General features: G+C 40.4%; 2 protein-coding genes across 15 annotated transcripts in view; one reads left to right on the top strand and one right to left on the bottom strand.

The window, feature by feature from the left end:
- ITSN2 (intersectin 2) overlaps positions 1-8072 on the bottom strand; it is a 150928-nt gene extending 142856 nt beyond the window's left edge. For 6 of the 14 annotated variants that reach the window (XM_053891096.1, XM_053891100.1, XM_053891101.1 and 3 more), the window contains exon 1: positions 6813-6927. The gene's annotated coding sequence lies outside the window, so the exon portion shown is untranslated. The other 8 variants (XM_053891097.1, XM_053891103.1, XM_053891105.1 and 5 more) reach the window with 7 other exon arrangements.
- Positions 1994-18439, top strand: part of LOC109262918 (translation initiation factor IF-2-like) — a 44249-nt gene continuing 27803 nt past the window's right edge. Inside the window, exons 1-3 of the mRNA XM_053891223.1 lie at positions 1994-2059; positions 6478-7328; positions 17220-17291. Of these exons, the coding sequence (XP_053747198.1) occupies positions 1994-2059; positions 6478-7328; positions 17220-17291 (989 nt within the window). The remainder of the gene's footprint in view (positions 2060-6477; positions 7329-17219; positions 17292-18439) is intronic.

Below are 18439 nucleotides of genomic sequence, written 5' to 3'. Positions count from 1 at the left end.
AGTCAGTAGAGCCTGCAACTCTGTTTTGTTTTTTTTTTAAGTTTATTTATTTTTGAGAGAGAGAGTGAGAGAGAGAGAGAGAGAGAGAGAGAGAGAGAGAGAAAGCATGAGTGTGGGGAGGGGCAGAGAGAGAGGAGCAAGAGAGATCCTAAGCAGGCTCTGCACCGTCAGCTCAGAGTCCCATGCAAAGCTCAAACCCACAAACTGTGGGATCAGGACCTGAGCTGAAGTTGGATGCTCAACCAACTGAGCCACCCAGGCACCCACCCCACCTTTTTTTTTTTTTAATGTTTAAGAGAGAGAGCACGAGCAGGGGAGGGGCAGAGAGAGAGGGAAACACAGAATCTGAAGCAGGCTCCAGGCTCTGAGCTGCTAGCACAGAGCCCGAAGCGGGGCTCCAACTCACAAGCCATGAGATCATGACCTGAGCTGAAGTCTGATGCTCAACCGACTAAGCCACCCAGGCACCGCCCCTCCTTTTTTTATGGGGAGCCTGCAACTCTTGATCTCAGGGTCATGAGTTTAAGCCCCACATTGGGTGTGGAGCCTACTTAAGTAAATTTTTACAAACAAATAATAAAACTTAAATTTAAAAAATACAAACTACTTTAAAGTTACAGAACCAATATGAGAGGATAATATGAGCACATTAGCTGTGAGATCTTGGTAAAATTACTAAACCTGTCCTTGTTCAATCTTCTCAACTGCAAAATAAGTAATAATAGACTAGCTTTTATGGAGAGGCTGAAGACTAAGTGAATAAAAAAAATACATCAAGTGTCTCAAAAGTAACTAGAAAACAGTAAATGCTCAGTAAATGTCAGACGTTGTTAACATTCTATAGTAGCAAAGCAGTATTATTTAGCCAAGAAAATTATGCTGTAGATAAGTATGCAATAAAATAGAACTATTTTTTGATAAATGTTAGTAAGCGAAAAAGCAGGTAACACACCACAGTATATAATTCCATTTTTTGCAAAGACAAATTTGTAGAAGGATATCTACCAAAGTATTAAGAGAGACCATTTCTCTGGGTAATATGATTCTCAGTGACTATTTTCTTCTTTCAATTTCCCCTGTTGCTTTCGAATTTTCCAAAAGAACATATATTACTCATCACAATAAAAATGGTATAAACAGATAGCCTATAGGGTTTAAAAACAAACACAATATAGTGCTTTTAGGAAAAGTAAAATTAAGGTATCTATTCCAAACCATTTGATAAATCTCTGCTCTAGTCATGTTGTACCTGAGGTTTGTTTGTCTGCCTTTAAGTTATTAGAACATAGAAATATTCAGGGATCTGCTGGGTGCAAACCCAATAGTTATATTAAAATGACAGGGGTACCTGGGTGGCTTAGTTGGTTAAGCGTTCAACTTCAGCTCAGGTCATGATGTCGCAGTCCGTGGGTTCAAGCCCTATGACAAGGTCTGTGCTGACAGCTCAGAGCCTGGAGCCTGCTTGGGATTCTGTGTCTCCCTCTCTTTCTGCCCCTCCCCCATTCATTTCTCCATCTCTCAAAAATGAATAAACGTTAAAAAAGCCTTAAATCATAATTTTTGCTAAATACAATACGTGAAATATAAGTTAACACATAAAGCACAAACAATAATCTTTTCCCAGGTCTTTCATTTTTTAATAATAACCTTGAAAAAGGCAAATTTACTTCTCTCAATTACCCCCCACCCAACTACCTACACATTCCCTACTCCCATTTCCTGCCTTACTTTTTCTCCACAGCACCTGGCAAATTCTAACTTCTAGACAGTTGATTGTCTCTCCTCTTTCTTCTTGAATATAAGCAGCATAAGGGCAGGGGTTTTTGTATATTCTGTCAACTGCTTACATGCTCAATGCTTGGGGCAGTCCCTGGCCTGTACGCACACAATATTTGTTAGAGGAATTTGGTACCATGAATGAGCAGTAACTTCTGTAGGGTTTAATTTTTAGAATGAAAGATGGTTGTTAAGAACAAAGAAAAAGTTAAAGCAGATGACAGAAAACAGAGGGAAAAGGCATTTTTCCCCGTACCGAAGCCCCCAGAAAGACAAAGATGAGGTAAAGTCAACCTAATGTAGAAAGCGATAACAAAGATGTATTTAAGAGGGAGCTACAGCATGTACTTTATCAAGATGAGATTACCACCATGCTGCAAAGACTATAAACCCAGGTACGGGAGAGTAACGTTCAGAAAAAGGTTGGGGTTCTCTGTATCTAGTCTAAACCGCTCTTAACATCTCAATCATACAAGTGATTCTGTTCTCTACATCCTGAAGGAGCCAAAAACTCTAAATCAGAATCACAGAATGAGGACCACACATTAGAAGGAAGGAGAAGTGGACAGGGAAAGCCTTCCAATACAGGCTGTCTCTGCAGCAGGACAACATCAATTTATAAGCATTTCACTGGAACATTAGCAGAGGAGAAGCCTAAAATGCTCACAGTGAAAGAAGGTTAAGTGGAAATTAAACCATGACTTCTCTTCTACCATTCAGGTTTTCAGGACTTACCACAAAGTTAGAAAATGCGTATTACACGTGCATCTCAGTCCACATCATTCTCTGCAAATTTCATGAGTCTTGAATTTCTCACTTATACTTACCAAAATGTATTTCATGTCCACCAAAAAGTAAAATCACCAAATGCTACACATGTGAAATTCATGCCAATGTGTTTAAGCAAAAAGAAAATGATAAAGCAGCAGTTAACAGTGTCCTCCTGTCAGAGAAAACCCTGCTAGGGTTTATCTACGTGGACTCTATAGTTTGCCACTGCCCACCATTCTTTTTTATTATTATTTTTATTTTTAATGTTTTATTTATTTTTGAGAGACAGAGAGCATGAGTGGGAGAGGCGTAGAGAGAGGGAGACACAGAAAGCAGGTTCCGAGCTGTCAGCACAGAGCCTGACGTGGGGCTTGAACCCACAAACCACTGAGATCGTAACCTAAGCCAAAGTCGGACGCTTAACCTATGGAGCCACAAAGGCACCCCAACTGCCCACCATTCTTGACTATTCTTTCCCATTGTCAACCTCATACTAGTCAAGCGCTCCTCACACTGAAAAGCATAAGTTGTTTAACCACCTGGATTCAAAGACTCGGAAGTGATAATCCAAAGCAGTAGTTTCTTTCGCAGATACAGACACTTTCCTCCTTCAGGCTACATCCCACCACCCCTAATTTAAGGGGGGGCGGGGGAGGCAGATTCTTTAGGGGGAGATGAGATTGTGGGTCAGTTCTTCTGTTTTCCAGACTTCTTACATGGATTGTTTTGATGATAAGATTAAAAATTAAGGTGCAAAAAAGGGAATTTCTTTTCCAGTCATTTAGGTAAAAAGACCAAAAATGAAACAAAAAAAGGATTAAGCTAGTTTGAAATTTCTCACTGAAGCTAGTTGGAATAATGGTAATGTTTATTGAGCACCCATACTAATTAGTCACTGTGCTAAACACTTTCTATTACATACAATACCACTATGAGACAGGTACGTTTTGTAAATGAGAAACAGAAGCTTAGAGAATTAAAATCAGTTGCTCAAGGCCATACAGGTATTTCATGTTGGAGTTAGGAGCAGGAGGTTTCATCTTGAAAGCCTGTATCTTATCTACTATAGTTAAAATGAAAATAAATGAAATTTTTATTAACCACATATACTTTTTCTAAAATGAATATGCATTAGTGAAGAAACTAATCTAGAAAACACAGAAGAGTTGCTTAAATCAAACAAGTTAAATGTCTACTGTCTGGTAATAGATCTCCTAAATGTCTCCCATAACTACTGCTGAGTAGCTTCCCAAGTAACTAAATCATTCAGTGTCCTGATATAGCTGTGAAATGATTTTTCAAGTGACTCTCTTAAAATAATACTATTTGCAAATGAAATATGCTGCCCTCTTACAGTTGTATAAATACCTTATTTCGTGATGTATTCACTGCCCTATTTCTGCTCAGTTTCCTCCTCTCCTCCCCCACTTCCTCTCTGCCTTAAGATCCTTTAAAACCAGTTCAGTTCCCCCTTTTCAAAGAATGCCTACAAATATGCACCATGTACCTCTACCCAACAGGACTCTAACATCAGTGACTATGTTCAATAGTTACAGGAGGACACAAAGCAAAAAATGAACTCAAGAAAAAAACAACAGCATTTCTGATGCACCTTCATCTTTAGATCTACTCGTTTACAGAATTCTAAACATTCTTATTTTCCTACTTCACACGTGGAATCCTGACTTTAACAACTAATACGCCAAAAAAAAAAAAAAAAAAGCCTGCCTTTTCTTAGTCTTTCTTTAAAAACAGTTGTTCCACAAATGTTTCCATAAATAAGGTATTGAAAAGATCAGCATACCAAAAAAAAAAAAAAAAAACAAAAACCAATGTCCTGTTATAAATATACCACATTTTTAGTAATACAAGTTTTAGTGATATAATTTAGTAACATAATTAGTTTATTCTGAATCATTTCTGGAACTTGTTCACAAATTGCTTTACAAGTAAATATAGTACATACAAACGCTAGTTACTTACCAGTGGATTAACATGTACTTTCATTCATTTACTCAACAAATATTTACTGAGTGCCCAAATGACTTTTTTTTTTTTTAATTTCTGAATCAAGAGGAGTGATAAAAGCACAGGGGCTGAAGTTAAAAGGTCTTGGTTTGAAAAGGCTGTTGTACTTACTAGCTCAGAGACTAAGGGTGGTCAGTTAACCTCCAGGTTAGCATTTCACCTATTTGATAGGAGAAGAAGTAACTACTCATAGGATCTTTGTTGATTATGCTTTAACTGATTATGCAAAACAGCACAGGGCCTAGCAGTAATAAGTGTTCAATTAATGATAACCACAGTAAATATATTTTAATACTGAGGAAAGTAGTTGAAGGAGATGACCAATAAATGTTCTTTTTGTCTTTCTAGAAAGATGGAAATTTGTGACACTTGATATTAAAGACACATTAAAAATAGAAATCTTAAGGTTATGGAAAAAAACTTCCACTTTTTTTAAAAAAAAAGATGTGTCAAGTATGTAAGATGAAGTAACAACAACAACAAAAATTAAGGTACGAAAGAAAAAGAGATGGATAAAGAAAATCCTGAAAGCTCCTGTGTGAGTGATAGGTGTATAGAGGTTCCTTATACTACTCTATTTTTGCAAAAATGCAATTTTTTATAACTATAATTGCAATCCCAGAACATGCCTAACACATTTCCTCATATTCAGAAGAGACTAGGATTTTAGCCTTGAGATCTGTTGGACTAATAATAGTACCTCCCTGCTCAATAATTCAGTACAGGTCAAGTTTTGTCAGACAATTCTAGCTTTCACTATAAAGGTGAGTGGAGGAAATAAATGTATTAAAGCATGAAAAAATGCAAGCTCTTCTGCTGCTCATTAATATTACAATAGCAATAATGCACATTTTCCCATGCCTTCCAAAAACACAAAATTGCTTGTTCTTAAATTAAGCTTTTAAAAACAACTTGCACCTTCTAAAAGGTGCAATTACAAGGGATATATGTCAATCATATTTCAATAAAGCTGGACAGGAGAGAGATATTACTAGAGAATCACAGGCATAGCCAAAGAAACCTAAAGATATGCAGACCAGAGTTGCTACTGTCTTTAAAATTTGAGGGATATTATTATCAATTTATGTAAAGGTTTTAGGTGATGTTTATAGACTGCGTTTAGGTTTTATCACTGATTAACAATATAGCAAACAAGCAGAGGGAAAGAGGCAATTTTCTTAAGAGGCTTAAGAAGCTTAACCTACAGAGTCTATGCCACCTAAATTAAGCCGACTAAAACAACACAAAATTTCAAGTCACACCTCGCCTATCTCTGGGTAAGCAAGTAAACACTAGTAAAAAAAAAACAACAACTAGGGCATTTAAGAAAGCAATCATTTTTGTGTAACCCTTAATTCCTAAAATAAACTGGTTGGCTCTATCAAACATATTCCTAATTCATAATTAATTCAGGTCTCAAATGAAGCATACTTGCCATCGGCAATCATTCAACGACAAAGCGCATGATTAATCACCCAAATACAGCATCTTTTTACAGAACGCAAAGCCATCTGCAGTTTCCGCCTGGGTTTACACATTCACTAAGCACAGGCAGGCATCTTTAAAAACAACAACAACACAACAACAACAATAATAAGGAATAAACTACGATGGCCTGAGAGATTACATCTCTCCGCGCTTTTGTATACCCTGGAAATCAATAACGCTAAAGTCAAATTGTAACATTCCCCAACTTTGGTTTAACGCGAGCGGTGGACGCCGAGCATCCGCCCACTGGCCTCTCGTGACTCGGACTACTTTGACGCACCGGGATGCGGCTCACCTGACATTCCGAACCAGCCATTACCAAGAAAAGCCAATTCTGCGGGGGGGTGGGGGGGGGTGCTCCCGAGAAAGCGTGCGGGTGCCCCTAAGGGCCCCCTTCTGCCGGCACCCTGAAAGCGAGGGGCCACGCCACCCCCGGCCCTGAGCGGCGTCCGCACCTGCCAGGAGAGGCTGGGGGCCGGGGTTCGGCCGCATGGGAAGGGGCGGCCCAGCCCCGGCCCCTCGGCGTCCGCCCTGGCCCCGCCGCTGGGGCAGGAACCGGGGCCGGAGGTTTCCGCCCGGCGCCGCCAAGCCCGCCAGGGGCCTAGCTCGGGCTCCCAAGGGCCCGTCCGCGGCGGCGGGGGCGCGCAGCCGCCTTCCAGCCCGGCCCGCCGAGGCTCCCCGCGGCGAGCGCGGTGGCGCCCGCACCTGCCCCGCGCCCTGCCGCAGCCCCGGCCAGTCGCTTCACCCACCTGGCGCCCCCGCCGCGCCTCCCGTACGTCACAGCGCGACCCCGTGCCCCTCGGCACCCGCAGCGCGGGAGCGAGAGGACGCCGGGAGACCCTGCTCGGCAGTCGCCGCCGCCGCCCGGTTTGTCGCCAGGCCGCCGACAGCGAACCTGTTGCGCAGCGTGTCACGGCCGCTCGGGCTTCGCGGCGCCGCCTCAGCCCCACAACAACATGGCGGCCGCGGCCTCCGCAGGAAGCCGGGGGGCGGGGAGGTAGGCGACGGGCCGGGCGGCTGACGGCCCGCCCGCCCGCCCGCGGCCGGCACCGCCGCCCGCCCGCCCGCGGCCGGCACCGACTCCCCTACCGTCGGGAACCCGAAGTTGGCCCGGGCGCGGCTCCTCACCCCCAAGAGTCCCGGGGCACCGAACCCCGCGGGCCTGGTGCCAGAGTTCCGCTCTCCCCTCGGGGAGGCCCCGAAGCCCCGGGACCCGGCAGCCCTTCCTGGAGCAGCGACGGCCCACCTGGCTCCTCCTCCCCGAGGTGACATGTTGAGGTTGGGTGGTGCGTTTCCTGCCTCTGCAGAACCCCCAGGGTTTCAGGGAAGGCCTAGCCGAGTCGGACACATGCCTGTTGCACCCCACATGGGGTGCTCTCCGGCGTCTTCTCCCTGTCTCGGGTTAATGCGCTGATCTGAGCTGGGATTCTCCTAGAATGGGAATCTGGAGCAGGAGAAGGAGGCTGTTCCTGCGCTTGTTTATGGGTCTGTTACAGCCCGCAGAAGAACTGACCATCCCCAATGGTCATCCATTCAGCATTCCTCACTCCTCTGTAACACATGACAAAGGCCGACAAGGTAGGGACCTCCCCACCTGCCTCCACTTGGGAGAGCAACTACCCCGTATACTCTAATGAGCAGTAAGAAGACGTTCATCTCTGCCCAAACTCCACTACCTGCAGGTCTGAACATTCTTCCCCACGCTATAGTTACTACCATATACCTTTGCCCTTAACACAGCATTCTTTCAAGAGAAAGGGTTTCTGCTAGCTGGGGTTAGAGGAGGAGTCACTGTTCCTATGGGTGTAACAAAATGGGGTTACAAGACCCAATAATTCTCTTGGCTTTTTGAGGCAGAGTGGGGGCTGGTTCCAGGTACAAAACTCATATCCCCGCCCCCCACCCCCCCACCCCTGGCCCCAGGACTTAAGCAGATAAAGGAGAAATTTGTGCAGATCAAATGATCCCATGGCTTCATTACTTACCTGTTAGGGCAGGTGAAGATGGCAAGGCTGGCCTGAGAGGGATGGCTCCAAAGCTTAGGCCTATCTGGCCAACCAACCCATGTGAGGGACTTAGCAAACATCAGTGATGATAAACAGGCTTTTCCCGCTCTCACACTCGGTGTTTTTCCTAACTCTTCGGATTAGGACCTGACCAAGACCTGACAGACAGGTCCTGTGCTTCAGTGACATAATGAGGCCTGACTCCTTTGTGTTAGTCCAGGAAGTCTCTTATCTACTGGGGACCAGTCAATCTGCAAATAAGCCACCCAAGCTAAGGACAACACTCTTGAGCATATGGTCTCATTCTCATGGCAGACCTCACCAATTAATTGTGGTACTCCCTTTCAGAGCCCATATTTAAGGGTCTAAACCTCTGAATCCTTCTCAACATAATGCTCCAGAGACTTGGCCTAGTGTGAAACCTGTTTTTTTTAATTCTTGATAGGCAGATAGCCAGTCTCTATATCCCTCCCACCATTTGGTCAATGCCATTTGTGTTTTCTGGGTTCTGGACCTGGGGAAATTCACCGAGTCCTTTTTCTTTCTGAAGGAGGTGCTGAATCCATGGCTGGATAAAAATGAAGCTTGTAAAAAGGAATATTTATGAACAAAAAATATTTCAACATCTCCCTAAAATAAGTAAAATATTTAGCAACCTGTCATGGAAATTGGTGTCCTGTGTACAACTGGGAACCTGTAGTATCCCGACTGCTAAAACATTATATCTCAGGGTTCTGTAAGGAATCTTGAAGCCAATTTGTCCATCCTATCCTACTCATTCAGTATTTATGATTTACATAGGTGATATATCCACCATCCTACTTCTTTGACATCCTCTTCTGCTCACAGATCATACCTTGGAACTGTATCTGTAATTTCTCTCCTTGGTGTTTCCCAGATCCCACCACTCTTGTTTACCTGCAGCCTAATGGGTGATCAGATACTTGGAGGAACTAAGTCCTACCTTAGACATATAGGCATACCTGTTAAATCTAAAGAAGATTAGGAATTACTATAGTATGAGAAGGCCGAGAGGTCAAGAAGGGGACTAGGTATATTTTTCTTCCCCAACTTCTTCCACAATTTAGGATAGATTCTTGGGTCTATTCCTGGTAATCTAGCTTTTACCATGGGAGCATTTAATCTCAATCTGTTTTCCTTACCTGCACTGATTCTTCCCACCCCAACCATATATATGCTATGTTCTATCAATCTCTCTTTGTTTTAATTAATTAGATTCCATCCTTAACCCCATTCCTACTCAGTCTACCCTCAGAACAAACCCACAATGGTGGGAAGAGGCTATAATAGAGAACATAAGCAATTTCAGAGTCTAAACATCCCATGAGATAAATAAATTATCTATCCTATAGAGTAGGAAGGCTATGAGAATCTAGAGCTCATATGTAATGCCTCCAGTAGTAGTAAATCTCCAAGACAATGCAATAAATAAATAATTTAGAACTTCCCTTATTGTTTCTTGTAGCGCAGGTCTGTTGGCTACAAGCCTTCTTTGTTTTATCCAAAAATGTTATTTTGCTTTCATATGAGAATTGTATGTCCCCTGAATATGGAATTCCAGATTGACAGGGGTTTTTTTTCTCTTTCAGCATCTTAAAGATGTTTTTGCCTTCTCTTCTGGGCTTCCTGGTTTCCACTGAAAGTCAGGTGTTGATCAGATCATTTTCTCCTCTATGTAATATGCTATTTTCTCTTGCTGCTTTCAATGTTTGCTCTTTATCTTTGACTTTCAATAACTTGACCCTGATGTGCACCAGCGTTTTGTTTGTTTGTTTGTTCTGTGTGGCATTCATTTACAATCCTGTATCTACAAATTTCTATCTTTAATCAATTAGGAAAAATCTTAGACATTATTTCTTTAAAATTTTTTTTAATGTTTATTTATTTTTGAGAGAGAGAGAAAGCAAGAGAGCATGAGCAGGGGAGGGGCAGAGAGAGAGGGAGACACAGAATCTGAAGCAGACTCTTCACAGAATCTGCGCTGTCATCACACAGCCCAACATGGGGCTCAAACCCACAAACCTTGAGATCATGACCTGATCCGGAGTTGGGCACTTAACCGACTGAGCCACCCAGGCATCCCAGACATTATTTCTTCAAATACTTTTTTTCTGCCCCATTCTCTCTCTCATCTCCTTCTGGCATTACACGTATATTTGATTGTTTGCTATCATCTGGGTTCATATAGATGTAGCAGTATTAAACTACTATTGAACACCAGAAAAACCTGCTCTACCTTCCTGATCCTTAGGGCATCTGAAGATAGGAGCATTGTGCAGTGGGAATCTAAAGCTGTGCCCCTTTTACCTTCTGTCTTTGGTGGGAGTAATCTGCCTCTATTGTTAGCAACTGAGCTTTTAGCCAGGGTGTCTCTTTTCTGTAGGAAAAAAACCCTTAAAATATCTCTATACTACTCTTGAATGCACACACACACACACACACACACACACACACACACAGAGACATACCCGCACACATTCTATCAGAATGATTCTATTTCTTCTGAGAAATAGCTGGAAAGTGAGGTTTGTCTCTTTTTTAGTCTCTTTTTTCTTTCAAAACCCGCACAAAAGAATAGATGTGCTGACAGTCGTTCTTTGTGCATATAGAACATAAAGTCAAAGTCAATCTGGGAAACCAAGCTGAGGCTGCCCTAGTATTTTGACCATAAGAGCAGTTGAAAAGCAGGTCAGGGATATGGGAAGTCAGGGTCCTGGAAAAGGCCTAGGGTTTCATCTGGTATGTATTTGCCGATTCATTAATTTGATATTTGTTTTCATTCAACAAATATTTATTAAGAACCTATCATGTTTTAGCTACTGGAAACAAGGAGTTAGCAAGGAATTAGCACTAGTGGAAGCAGCTGACCCAATTCAGAGGCATGGTTAATGGGCCAAACTGGTTCCTTTGCCCTGTTACCGGCTTGGTAACCTCCTGCATCCTATTTTGGAGCCCTGGCGTAGATGAGAAATACGGAAGAAGAAGCGGAAATACGAATGATTAAAGGGGAAAGAGGAGGGAAGGGAAATTCCCGAGCACGCAGGAAGGAGTGTTCTCATTATTGAGCCGCTTGTGTCATGCAAAACTTGAGATGCTGGCTTAAGGCCTGATGGTACTGGAAGAGGTAGTACCAGGCATATTAGAGGGGAAGTCAGCCCAGACTTGGCTCTGGGCCAGCACAGCAGGGTGGAGCCAAAGGCCAGACTGGGGCAAGGCCCTAGAGCTCTGGACAGGACGTGCCCATTCATGACTGAAGCACTAGGGGCTTCCAGTCTGGCAGGTGTAGCTCAGGGAAAGGGAATCCAGCCTGTATTCAGAAGTCAGACGTGCTTCCTGTCTGGCACATTTGCCCAGCTGTCTGTTCAGTTCATTGCTGCCGTCTCCAGCACAAACCTGGAGCAATTCCAGTTCCCTTCTTGTAATAACCTCACTAGTATTTATGTGGCATTTTGCACTTGATGGAGTAATTTTGTTATTTCATTTAATCCTCACAACAATTCTGGGAAGCAGGGTAAGGATCTGTTTGTGATCATCTAACCTTGGTTGGTATGAAAGGAAAGAGGTAAAATCAGGCCTCAGTCTTGTGTGGGTAGTTTTCCCATGCCCAGTTGTTGTGATTTTCCTTTTTTCCCTTTTAAATAGAGAAACACAGGCTATGCTATTCTGGGTTCAGATAGCAACAATGTTTTTGTTTAAAACGTACAGTGGATCAGATCATTTTGTACTATGCGGCCCAGTCTAGCTGGACAAACATTTTTATTTCTAGAATTACCATTTTCTTCTTTCTAAGTAAGATAATATCTTGAGCCAATGAAATATAAGAAAGACAACTGCCCCTACACTGGCCCCCACCCCCACTCACAGGAGAGAGAGATATGGAGTTCTGTATTTGCTGTGGTGCAAGGGTAGATCCCTGGCAAACGGGAGGCCACATTTTGTTCATTTAGATGATACCCTTATAACTTGCCCTGTCTTGATTTACCCAAGAACAAGATGAACATCTAAAAATTAGGGCAATTAAATCACTGCCCCAAATGGTGTCAGCAACCTCAGCATGGTTGCCATTCTCATCCACCCGAGGGCAGAATGACCAGAATTCTCCACCCAGGAGAATCTCTGCACTGGGACTCAGATGGAGATTAGGATTGGGTGCTTAGTGCTATTTGCCATTTCTTTTGTTTTCCCCTTTGTGTTGCATGTATCCAATAAATAGGCCTTGTTCTTTTTCGAGTACCTATAGTTTAAAAGTGTTTAATTCGGTAGAATCACATAGGAGGGCAAAGAAGCACAAAAATAGACTTGCTCGCAAATTAATTGAACCTTAGAAGCCATTCCTCAACAGGTGGATGTTTGTGCCTTTTTTGCATAACTTGAGTGTCAAAAAAAGTACAGCATTTGAATGAAGTCATTCAGCCATAAGTGATGAGAATGGCTACTATCCAGTTTTCCTAACATTTAACCACCACGACCATTGCTTGCCTAGTGTGCCTGGCACATATAAATATAAATACAAATATAGTCTCTAACAAAAAGTAACAGTGCATGCCAGGTATTATAAACCGCACTTCACAGGTGAAGAAACTATCATTTAGAGAAATGGGATCATTTTTCCACAATCACATATTTAGAAAGTGGAAGAGCTAGAATTTGAATCCTTATTTTTATAACTACCAAGACCATGGTCTTTCTACCCTACAATACTTCCTCTCACTATATTACAGCATTAGCAGTTTCTCTGTATTAAATATACATGAGTAGGAAATTCCAAAGTAATTTATCTTGGAAGAACAGTTCCCCAAAATATGAAGATGCAAATAGTAGGTCAGGTTCCACTGTGCAGTCAGACACATGGTGTCATGCTCCTGGAGCATGTGATTCCTGCCACTGCAGTCAGGAATTCATGCCACAGTGCACTCCTCTTCTCTGTGTTGGCCATGGATTTGGAGGGTGTGACTTAGATGGTCTTATTCCTTATTTTCCTTTAAGAGTCTGTCATGTAAATACTTTTTAAGGAGAATCCCACCTGATCATTTGAAGAGGAGTGGAAGCAGTGGCCTTAAAGATGTACACTCAGTCTGGCCAGTGTGAGCCATAGCAGTTAATTAAATGAACATCTTCCCATTCGCGACCACCCACATTGACCCAAGGTAATTTAGTAAGGTCAGATTACTCAAAATACTTAGAAGAGCTTCATTACATTCCAAATAGACAGCCGAAGGAAAATAAAATCTTAATGTCTGTGTCTGATTTTCAATTCTGTGAAACGATCTGACTACAGAACATTTTTTTTCTTCTTTATTGAGGTATAACTTGCAGATCGTAAAGTATACACACTGTAAATGTGCCAATGCCTAGATTTTACATAAGTGAAACACAGTATGTACCTACCTGTGCCTGGCTTCTGCCCAATGTTATAGACAGTCCATTTGAAGCAACAGATTTTTTACCCCACTTTGAAATGCTTCCTACAATTCACTCATTTGTAGGACGAGAAATTTTTTTAAAAGATTTCAGACGAGGGGCGCGTGGGTGGCTCAGTTGGTTGAGTGTCTGACTCTTAATTTTGGCTCAAGTCATGATCCCAGGGTTGTGGAATCCAGCTACCACATCAGGCTCTGTGCTGAGTGCAGAGCCTGCTTGAGATTCTCTCCCTCTATTTTCCTCTGCCCCTCTCCCCCACTTACATGTGTTTTCTCCCTCTCTTAAAAAAAAAAATAAATAAATAAATAGATTCCAGACTAAGTCATCTTTAAGAGATTGCCTATTATTTTCATCAAGAAGTAATTAGTGAAAATCTTTGTGTAAGTGTTTTGCATCCATTTATCTCTCCATCTCTCATTTTGTTCTAAAAAATAATTGCAAGAGAATTGAAAACTCTTTGTTTTCAATTCTCTGTTCTGGAAAATGCCAGCATTGTGTTGGTATTTAAGAAAGTTGTTGACCAACCTCCCCATATCCACCAATGTTTTTATTTTCTAAAATTCACTTTTTTCTTGAGAAAAAAAGGGGTTTTATTCCATTTTATTTTTATTTTCCAAACAGCATTATTTTAATAATTCTATAGTTTTGAAGTACAGGTAGATTCTAAATAATGCAGTTGCATCATAACAACAACCCAAACCTCTTTCATTTTCCTTTTAGGATTTGTGCATTTAAAAATATACTTATTATTTGACTGATTCATCGCGTAATATAATTTTCAGCTTTTTTTCCCTTAAGGTAAAGTCATAAATACTTTTCCATGATAGCATATCTTCTGTATTTTCCACATTTATCTTTAGAAACTGCATACTTTCTCTTGACTAAAGTACTGTAATTTACTTAATGATTCTCCTGGTATTGGCTGATTTTAATTTTTCTTTATTATAAATTACATTTTCTTTCTAAACACCTAAACGTACATAAAAAACATTTCACAATAAATGTTTTCATAGGTACCATTTTTCCTTCTTTTGGCGTTCATCGTTAAAATTAATTCTCAGAACTGTAATTGCTGCATTAAAATAATTATTGATAGTTTCTATAAGACTATTATTAATTTACTGTCATAGCAGTGTAGGAGTGTACCAGTTCCACTACACCCTCCTCAAAATGATATTTCATCTACATTTAAAAATTGTAATTACGAGGCAAAATAATTTTTCAATTTAACTTGTTTTTCTTAGGTCATTATGATCTAACTTGATGGTCAACATTTTTATACTTTTATGAATTAATAAAAAGTAATCTTTCTTCTGTGAATTATTCACATTCTCTGTTCATTTACATATTACGGTATTCCAATTTTACCAATTCATATACAGTAAATTCTTTTAAAACATTGAGATATAATGGGCATATAACCTTGTATACAAACACATACAAACTCGATATTTGCATGTGTTGCCAAATGATCACCACAATAAGTCTTGTTAGCAACTGTCACCACACAGTTACAATTTTTTTTTCTTGTGATAAGAACAAAGATTTACTGTCTAAGCAAATCTAAAAAAAGATTTCATAGATAAGTGAGATCATAGTGGTATTTATCTTTCTCTGTCTGACTTATTTAACTTAGCATAATGATCTCAGGGTCCATCCATGTTGCCACAAATGGCAAGATATCATTCTTTTTATAGATGAATAATATTCCATTGTATATAAACATATTTATACCACATTTTTTAATTTATTCATCCATTTATGGATACTTAAAAAAAATTTTTTTTAATGTTTATTTTTGAGAGACAGAGAGAGACAGAGCACGAGTCAGGGAGGAGCAGAGAGAGAGGGAGACACAGAATCCAAAACAGGCTCCAGGCCCTGAGCTGTCAGCACAGAGCCCGACACGGGGCTTCAACCCATGGACCGTGAGATCATGACCTGAGCCTAAGTTGGCGCTTAACCAACTGAGCCACCCAGGTGCCCCCATTTATGGATACTTTGATTGTTTCTATGTCTTGGCTATTATAAATGTTTATATTTATTTTGAGAGAGTGAGGGAGCATGCACATGTGCGCTCCAGTGAACAGGGGAGGGGCAGAGAGAGGGGTAGAGAATCCCAAGCAGATTGCACGCTGAGAGCACAGAGCCCAACGTGGGCCTTGATGTCACGAACGATGAGATCATGACCCGAGTGGATATCAAGAGTTGGACACTTAACCAACTGAGGCACCCAGGTGCCCCTATATCTTGGCTATTATAAATTATGCTGTAATGAACATGGGGGTGATATATCTTTTTGAGTTAATATTTTCATTTTCTATGAATAAATACCCAGAAGTAGAAATGCTGGATCATATGGCAGTTCTATTCTGTTTTTAGTTTGATGTAGTCCCACCTGTTTATTTTTGCTTTTGTTCCCTTTGCTTTTGGTGTCAAATCCAAAAAATCATTACCAAGAGCAATGTCAAGGAGCTTACTGTCAATGTTGTCTTCTCAGAGTTTAGGTCTTACATTCAGGTCTTTAATCCATTTTATGTTAATTTTTGTGTATGGTGTAAAAAAGCGATCCAGTTTTATTCTTTTGCATTTGGCTGTCCAGTTTTTCCCAGCACCACTGACTGAAGAGACTGTCCTTTCCCCATTGTATATTCTTGGCTCCTTTGTCATTAAATTAATTGACCATATATGTGTGGGTTTATATCAGGGCTCTCTGTTATGTTCCATTGATCTATGGGTCTGTTTTTATGCCAGTACCATATTGTTTTGATTACTATAGCTTTGTAGTATAGTTTGAAATCAGGCATTGTGATGCCTCCAGCTATGTTCTTTCTCAAGGTTGCTTTGGCTATTTGGGTTTTTTTATATTTTGTGGTGCCATATAAATTTTAGGTTTGTTTGTTTTATTTCTATGAAAAATGCCATTGGAATTTTGATAAAGATTGCATTGAATCTGTAGATTGGTTTGGGTAGAATGGATTGTTTAACAATATTAATTCTTTCAATCCATGAGGATAGAATATATTTCCATTTATTTGTGTCTCCTTCAATTTCTTTCATCAGTGCAGGTCTTTCACCTTCTTGGTTAAGTTTTGTTTTGTTTTTTTTTCAGCATAAGAAAACATAAACAGATGCTTTAGTTATAAAGCTTACATAAAACTTAGGAATTTTGCTTTCATTATTTTTTTCCACTGAGAACTTATATTTGGGACCTTCTTAGTTAAGTTTATTCCTAGGTATTTAATTCATTTTTGATGCAATTGTAAATAGGATCATTTTCTTTTTTTTTTTTTTTAATTTTTTTTTCAACGTTTTTTATTTATTTTTGGGACAGAGAAAGACAGAGCATGAACGGGGGAGGGGCAGAGAGAGAGGGAGACACAGAATCGGAAACAGGCTCCAGGCTCCGAGCCATCAGCCCAGAGCCTGACGCGGGGCTCGAACTCACAGACTGCGAGATCGTGACCTGGCTGAAGTCGGATGCTTAACTGACTGCGCCACCCAGGCGCCCCAGGATCATTTTCTTAATGTCTGTTTCTGATAGTTCCTCATTAGCATATAGAAACACAGCAGATTTTTGTATATTGATTTTGTATCCTGCAACTTTACCTAATCCATTTACTCTAAAAGTTTTTTGGTGGAGTCTTTAGGTTTTCCGATATAATATGTCATCTGCAAATAGTGACAGTTTTACTTCTTCCTTTCCAGTTTGGATGCCTTTTATTTCTTCTTCTTACGTAATTGCTCTGACCAGGACTTCCAATGTTATATTGAGCAAAGGTGAGAGTAAACATCCTTGTCTTGTTCCATAGACAATGTTGCTGTGGGCTTGTCACATAAAGCCTTTATCATGTTGATGTACATTCCCTCTATACCCACTTTGTTGAGAGTTTTTATCATACATGAATGTTGAACTTTGTATAATGCTTTTCTACATCTATTGAGATGATCATATGATTTTTCTCTTTCATTTTGCTATCGTGGTGTATCATATTGATTGATTTGTGAATGTTGAGCCATCCCTGCTTTCTGGAATAAATCCCGCTTGATCATCGTATATCATCCTTTTAATCTATTATTGAATTTGGTTTGCTAGTATTTTGTTGAGGATTTTTTGCATCTGTGTTCAAAATATTGGGCTATAATTTTCTTTTCTTGTGGTGTCCTTCTCTGGTTTTAGTTTCAAGGCAATACCAGCCTTGGAAAATGAATTTGGAAATGCTCCCTCCTCTTATTATTAATATTTTTTTGAAGAGTTTGAGAAGGATTAATTCTTCTTTAAATATATAGTAGAATTCACCAGTGAAGACATCTGATCCTAAACTTTAGTTTGTTGGGAGGTTTTTTAACTACTGATTCTATCTCCTTATTAGTAATCAATCTATTCAGATTTTCTATTCCTTCATGATTCAGTTTTGGTAGGTTGTGTGTTTCTAAGATTTATCCATTTCTTCTTTTTAAAAAATGTTTCTTAATGTTTATTTTTTGAGAGAGAGAGAGAGAATTCAAGCAGGGCAAGGACAGAGTGAGGGGGACTTAGGATCCAAAGCGGGCTCTACATTGACAGCAGCGAGCCTGATGTGGGGCTCAAACCCACAAACTGCAAGATCATGACCTGAGCCAAAGTCAGACTTTCAACTGACTGAGCCACCCAGGTGCTCCTATACATTTCTTCCATGTTGCCAAATTTGTTGGCATAACTGTTGATAGTAGTCTCATGTCCTTTGTATTTCTGTGGTATCAGTTGTAATGTCTCCTCTTTCATTTATTTTATTTATTTCATTCTAATTTTATTTATTTGAGTGTTCTCTCTTCTTTTCTTGATGAATGTAGCTAAAGGTTTTTCAATTTATCTTTCCAAAGAACCAGCTCTTAGTTTCATTTACCTTTTCTTTATTTTATTATTTTTTTATTTTAGAAAGAGAGAG

The sequence above is a fragment of the Panthera pardus genome, unplaced genomic scaffold (genome assembly GCF_024362965.1).
Source record: "Panthera pardus isolate Hobbes unplaced genomic scaffold, ASM2436296v1 HiC_scaffold_26, whole genome shotgun sequence".
Lineage (NCBI taxonomy): Eukaryota > Metazoa > Chordata > Mammalia > Carnivora > Felidae > Panthera > Panthera pardus.
This window is presented reverse-complemented; position numbering and strand designations above follow the sequence as displayed.